Raw genomic sequence first — 6,801 nt, forward strand, 5'->3', positions numbered from 1 at the left:
CAAACTTGAATTTCGGGAAGCACGGACACACTACATTGTAGAATGGAGGGAGTATAAATTGTCAGAAATGTAAGTAATTTAGCAGTAATGTCTACATTTTTACTGACGAGGATACTCTACATGTTGCTGGACATGATGTCGTGCATTTATAAATACTTTTCTTGCTTCGTGCTGCATTCTTTCCTGTCACAATACTTCTTTCTAGGAAACTTCAGCGATTTGTTTCCTGAGAACATTTCTTGCATATCGGCCGCGTGAAGCTCAAAAAACAAAACACACAACCCACCCCGTAGAGAAACATAAGGCGCGCCTACGCGTGTAGTTGTATAATAATACTACTGGCCGATTCTGCTCGACCAAAAAACAGCCCAAACCATCCGCAGTCCTGGTCTGCCGACGCGGGAAACCAAAGAGTTGACCAAGAAGCCAACCGATAGGAACCCTAAACTTAGTTCATTCATGCAGAAGCAGAAGACCATTTCAATCTCAACCAATGTAACAACACAATGCATGCACCGGCTGGATCTACACCATGGATCGCTTAACCCCTCGACAAAGTCAAAGGGTCCGGGCACCATCTTTAAATAGCTAGCCACGCCCTCCCTCACTCATCACTCCAAAGCAGTTAGTACTTACTCTGTTACTCCAGATCGAAGCTCGTCTCGAGAACCCTTCAGCCGACGACCTCCACTCACTCATCTGCAGGCTCCCCGATCCGGTTCGTCGTAGAAAGGATGAGGTCGGCCATGGATCTTGACCTGGCCAGCTGCAGCGAGGCGCTGTTCAAGTTCGCGGTGTTCGTCCTGGTGCAGGCGCTGGTGTACCTCATCCTGTCCCAGTCCTCCGACGTCTTCTCCGGCGCCAGGAGCCTCAGCAGCTTCCGTCGCCCGGCGAGGTCCGTCAGCCTCCGCCGCATGGTCACGCAGCTGCTCACGGAGATGCCGGCGGGCGGCGAGCTGTCGTCTCCGGCTGCCAGGCTGCGGGACGGGGGATCCGATGGTGCAGGCGTGGACGTTGACCTGGAGATGGAGCTTATGTTAATTGGTTGCTCTTTTTCATCGTGAACTTTTTTACTTGGTGTGTGATTCTTAGGATGTAACGTAATTTCTAGAGGCCTAGATGGCCAGTAAATTAGTAGCGCCACTTCTCATGGCATCCTCCCGCGAGACAAGTTATTATCTGCCGTTAGAAACGCATACCAGTTTTGTTACAGTTTCTTTAGCGCCACTTCTCACGGCCTTCCTTAGTTTTAATTGAATGAAGAAATTTTCTAACATGGAAAGAAGTATAGAAATCACAAATCACCACCAACATCCACCGCGATGAAGCCATACCCCCCTTTAACTTAAATTTAGTACTCTCAAATATATGAAACCATATAAATCATACCCTCGAGTCGTTTAGAAGCTAAAGTGCCAAATTTTATGTGGTTTTGACCACTCTTTTTTGCGCGCGGGGGGAGGCTAGCGCCATCATCGTTCCCACAACCTCACTCCACCAGCCAACGGTGTCCGAGGTAAGACCGTCAAGCAAGATGAAGGCTCGGGCGGTGTAGGCTTAAGGGTAGGCAGCGCAATGGCGGGCGTATACAATACAGTGGCAATGAAAACATGTACCAGCGCGACCATGGTCGCATTGACACACATCACTAGGTCAGCCGCATAGTAGGAGCTCCCCTGCCACATATGTGGGCCAACGGACACGCGAGGAATGCACGCGAGGAGTGCAACGAGTAACTGTACTCTCATAAGCAGATGTCATCCTTCCTTCTCGAGTGCATGCCGGATTTGAGCGCCGTGTCGTATGGGGCGAGGTGGCCGCAAGCCATGACCTCCCTTGCCGTCGTTCACCGGTTCATCTCAGTTGAGAGAGCGTAGGAGAAGCATGGATTGTCGAAGGAGGAGGCTGCGTCGCGACAACGCTTTGAGCTCTGCCAGAGGCGGGGAAGGAGGAGTTGTAGGTGCCGATTCCTCGTGTCCCTTGTCAATTCCTTTGTCATGGATATAGAAGGAGGGGCGACGGAGCACCTGGACATGGATTGGGATCCGAGGAGACGACTGATCACGGGCGGTGGCACGAAACTGGACACCTACTTGGGGAAAAGATATAGTGAGTCAATGTCCTAAACCTCGGTCAAAACCGTTTAATATTTGACATGTCATCTTCAAAACCACTCAAGGGGATGATTTATACGATTTTATGAATTTGAAATTATATCAAAATTGAGTTCAGGGGATATGACTCCATTGGGATGGATCTTAGGGGTGATTTGTAATTTGTATGCTTCCTTTTTCTGACATGCACCAGGCTTTATATATGCGGCTCATGTCATGTTGCCCATGCCAAAAATTCCAAAGCCCATGCAAAAGTTCAGCCCGACACGGCACACGATTAAAAAGGGCCTTACCCGGCCTTCGACCCACCACGAAACAAGGCCGATCTCGAAAGCGAAGTCTTAATGTCGTCGGGCATGGCACGTCCCTTTTTTATTGCAAGCCGGTATGACACGGTCCGATGCGGCCCGTCCAACACTTTTTTCTCTTATTGTTTTCAATTTTTTTCTTTTTCCTTAAATTTTAAGTTTTCCAACTTTTTTCTCTTATTGTTTTCAAATTTTTTTCTTAAATTTTAGGTTTGTTCTACATCTTCTCTTATTTAAAAAAACTTATTTTTTTTAGTTTTTTCTGAGTACTTTAAAACAAAAGGAACAAAAGGCTGAAAAGTAACACGGGCCAACCCGGAGCCATGCCGGGCCAGGCCGGCCTTTATAACTGCCATGCTGGGCCGATTCCCATGCCGTGCCCGGCCCTTTTACAGCCAGGCCAGCCCATGTGGCCAGGTTTTCATCCCCACCTAAAAAGAACTATTCTTCTCCTCATACAGGTGGCCTCATATTGCTCAGTGGTGATACCTAGATGATATCAAGAGGAGAACCGGGGCAGGTTATGGGGCTATCATACATGAAATTCTAGAGTACTTTACTAGTTTTACATCGTGTAATTTTGTTCATAAATTTAAGAACTTGAAATGTCGAAGCTCACAATCTAGCAAAGCATTAACTAAAACTAAGGCTTGGTCGTCATGTTTGGTTGGGCCACACCTGGATCTTCATTTCGTCCGTGTAAATTATGTGACAGGTCAATAAAGCTTTGCTGATTGTCTAAAAAAACCCTAAAAAAAAAACTATTCCCAACCCCTAAAAAAACACTATTCCCCGCACCCACTTCCATCGCTGTCACCCACGACACGAGCTTCTCCTCCTTCCTCAACTCCGCTCTCGCCAGCTTTCCCCTTCCAAAAAAACCGAGTTTGAAAGTCGGTAAGCTGTGCCGCCCCTCTCCGCCTCCGAGGCTCCCTTGCCACGAATCTCGCCGCCATGGCCGCCGCTTCCGCGCCGCTGCTGCTGGCTCTGGCGCTCGCCTTCGCCGCCTCCCTGGCCGCCGCGGGGGACACCAACCGCGTCTACGACCCCTGCACCGACACCAAGATCCAGCGCGGGGACGGCTTCACCTTCGGCCTCGCCTTCGCCCCCAGCGGCGCCTTCTACTCCGGCTCCACCCAGCTCTCCCCCTGCGACCGCCGCCTCACCCAGCTCTCCCAGCTCTCCCTCTTCCGCCCCAAGATCGACGAGATCTCCCTCCTCACCGTCAACACCACCACCGGCTTCAGCCCCGTAAGCGCGATCTCCCCTCCTTCTCCGTTCCGTCCTCGATGCTTCGGTTTCTCTACATTTGCTCGGGGCAACTTGGATTCGCTAGATCCTCCCTGCGCTCCAAGTGCTTGTGGAAATGCGGGAGTAGGTGAGGGTCGGTTGGGGTTGTTGCCAATGCTGCTCTGATGCGCCAGCACCATCTGTTTTGGCCTTTGCTGGATGGAATTAGCGTTGGTTGGTATGATCCGTGGGCTTTCTGCGCAATTTATTGATCTAGTCACAGCCATAGGGTGACGATGCTGCTCGGCTAGTTTGCCTGTACGCAAGATCGTCTTCCTAACTCTGCATTGTGACAAAGGGAAAGATTGAAGCTAACATGGACCGATGCCTTCACAATATGTCAGCATGTTGGGGGATTGGAAAATAGTTGTCGCGTGAGGGAAGTTTTCATAACCCCACAGTTTTCCTCTATGAACAATGGTAGGGTTAGCACTGTGTGTGTTCTTTTTTGGTGCTGGAATAGTAGCCTTATATGGGAGCATATATGGTGAAAGCCCAGTCGTGGTAAAGAAAATGCAAATGATGTCGGCTCAAGGCGAATTCATGAAAGGTTCTAACATTTGAAGCGGTAATTCTTATTTCATCAAGCATCTCTGAAATTTCAACCTCAAATACAATTTGTGTTGAAAGAAAAGAAATGAGAAACCTCTGTCATCTTACAAGCTAGTATAACATGAAAAAGAATATGAATGGATGAATTCACTTTCACCAGCAAATTATTCTCTCCCAACGCAACCTGAATTTGAACTTGAAACTCCAAGAAGATGTTTGGCAAATGAAGGAATGTCTCCTATAAAAGGGAAATTTTTCATGTTGAATCGTTGCTTAAACAGAAAAACAAACACTCACCGAATACATTGCCATGGTAATTGATACCATTGGTGAACACAAAAACATGTGCGTCTGTGATATGAAACCTAAATCTCATTGTTGTGAACTTCAGCGACACCACACTTCACTAATGAATTCTTTTTTGATATCTGACTGCATTTACATTTTAGGGACAGCATGGTTATTGCCTTAAGGAGACAGCATTATGAGAGTTTTGAAGGATTATTTTGTGATTCATTGTCCAGCCATCCATTTAGAATGCTAGAAACGAACCATCATTTATATTGTGTTGAATATCCCCTCTGAACTTCCTGCCTCCTGAACTCAAACAAAGAAAAAGGTTTGCTATTTTATACAAGTTATACCGACAGATAACTAGGTATATCAAAGAGCAAGGGGCCTGGCTGGCTTGGTGCTAACATGTTGCTATGTGGCCAGTATGGTTGCTGTGATAGTTTGGTATGGTTAAATTTGGTCGTGAACCAGACATGTGCCAGTATTACTTGCTGGTTTCCAGCAGTGTGAAAGTCGACTTGTCGAGGGAAGGGACGGAGGGTGTCAAGTGTCAAATTGCCAAAGGTTTCTGGATGATGCAATTTGGCCAGTTCTTATTAATTTATGATTACTGTGTTTTCTTTGTTTGGGCATTACTGCTGTCTTTTTTAGTGACAAGAACTTGGCCAGGTGATATTTGTACCTCTAACCCTATCAACTGAAAATGGAGCTTGTGTGTTTCGATAAACCATGGTGGAACCTGTAGTAGCATTTTGTTAATTCACTGTCCATAAAAGTATCGCACTCTATCAGCCACCTCTTCAGCAGCTATGGAATATGGTAGCCCATTATCCTCTCAAATCATAGTATTCTTTTCATGACTGTTTCACCATCTGTGGATACTGAACTTTCAGGACTAGCACATTCGTTGTTTAGTTTCCATCTCAACTATTCCCATCCCCCTAATTCTGAAAACTCCATGGTAGTTGGTATTGGTTGAGACTTGATCGTCTCCGGCTACAATAGATGAAGAAGTATAGTTTGTCCCAACTTACAATAGGGCGGTATAACTCTGAGAAATTCTGCTCTTTTTTACCTGTGTAATAACCTGAATTATATTGTGTCATGGCTGACTAGTTCTCACTAGATAATGTTCAGTCATTTTTGTCGTGTGTATACAAATTTGTATGACCAAAGGTCTTTGCATTTTGTAGGCCTCAGCTGGTGGGTACATGGTAGCATTTGCTGGTAGGAAGTATGCAGCCAGATCTCAACCAGTCTTTGTCTCCAATTCCTCAGTTACAGTGTCCAGCTTCACCCTGGTATGGGAGTGGGACCACAGAGATGTACCGTTGTTGCCATCATCCGTAAACTTTTAACCAAGCGAATTCTGAATGTTGCTGCTCTATGTTGTTGATTTATATCTAGGTTCTTGAATTCAACAAAGGCAAGCTTCAGAACCTGCACTGGAAAAAGGATGGGTGCGGTGCCTGCACAGGGAAGCCAAACTTCATCTGCCTGGGCAAGCAAACCTGCGCCATCAGAACAAACATATGCAAGAGCAATAACCAGGGATCCATGGACTGCAGCATCGGCATCCAGCTGGCCTTCTCGGGCACGGACAAGCACGAGTCGGTCCTCAACTCGTGGTACGAGGTGTCGAACCTGCAGCAGTACTCGCTCTACGGGCTGTACTCAAACGTGAAGGGGTCCCTGAGCGGCCAGTTCAACAAGTTCTTCTAGGCTCTCCTGGAACGACCGTTTGTCCATAGCACTCTCCTGCCACTGCCTGTCGCTGTACTCAAGGGGAGCTCTAGGTTTGCCTGCCCCTGCAGCTGATTGTACGCAAACTGATCTAGCTCGTGTGGAAAATCAAAGCTCATCGATATGCATGTATGTACAACCTATTGCGAGTCATTTTATGCGAGTATATTCTTTGTATCACTCTTTGCATTGAAATTCAAATCATGGGACGGACAGATCGTTCGCTGTCGATGGCGTCGTGTGCCGTACTGAAGAAACGTCGTCATGCCCGATCAGAATGCGCGTCGATATCAACAGCTCGCGCATCTTTGTATATATTTTGCTCAGCTGGGTACGACTATTTCTCGATGATACAGAAAAATTGGTCTGCTGGGTTGTTTATGTCTATATTTCTGTGTAGTTCACGTCCTGAATACTACTACTAGGTCGCAGGTCCACTCTTTTATTTTATTTTCCCGGAAGGCGAATGAGGTGAGGAATCCAAGGGAGAGAAGGGGAGC

At 47.0% G+C, this 6,801-nt stretch overlaps 2 protein-coding genes across 2 annotated transcripts; both read left to right on the top strand.

The window, feature by feature from the left end:
• Nucleotides 1–632: 632 nt before the first annotated feature.
• LOC119297957 lies at nt 633–1,193 on the top strand. Its single transcript, XM_037575527.1, has one exon. It carries the CDS (start codon nt 735–737, stop codon nt 1,062–1,064), a length of 330 nt encoding a protein of 109 aa, XP_037431424.1. The 5' UTR covers nt 633–734; the 3' UTR covers nt 1,065–1,193.
• Nucleotides 1,194–3,232: 2,039 nt separating this feature from the next.
• LOC119303005 lies at nt 3,233–6,518 on the top strand. The gene is made up of 3 exons (XM_037580081.1): nt 3,233–3,673; nt 5,752–5,859; nt 5,966–6,518. Exons 1-3 carry the CDS (start codon nt 3,377–3,379, stop codon nt 6,278–6,280), a joined length of 720 nt encoding a protein of 239 aa, XP_037435978.1. The 5' UTR covers nt 3,233–3,376; the 3' UTR covers nt 6,281–6,518.
• Nucleotides 6,519–6,801: the final 283 nt, after the last annotated feature.

This window comes from Triticum dicoccoides, chromosome 5A (genome assembly GCF_002162155.2).
Source record: "Triticum dicoccoides isolate Atlit2015 ecotype Zavitan chromosome 5A, WEW_v2.0, whole genome shotgun sequence".
NCBI lineage: Eukaryota > Viridiplantae > Streptophyta > Magnoliopsida > Poales > Poaceae > Triticum > Triticum dicoccoides.

What these genes read in the sequence shown, in the direction of transcription:
- LOC119297957 (XM_037575527.1), top strand. Translation starts at nt 735, where the DNA reads ATGAGGTCGGCCATGGATCTTGACCTGGCCAGCTGCAGCGAGGCGCTG.
- LOC119303005 (XM_037580081.1), top strand. Translation starts at nt 3,377, where the DNA reads ATGGCCGCCGCTTCCGCGCCGCTGCTGCTGGCTCTGGCGCTCGCCTTC. An exon ending in CCACCACCGGCTTCAGCCCC is followed by an intron (nt 3,674 to 5,751) that starts GTAAGCGCGATC and finishes TGCATTTTGTAG; the next exon opens with GCCTCAGCTGGTGGGTACAT. An exon ending in CAGTGTCCAGCTTCACCCTG is followed by an intron (nt 5,860 to 5,965) that starts GTATGGGAGTGG and finishes ATTTATATCTAG; the next exon opens with GTTCTTGAATTCAACAAAGG.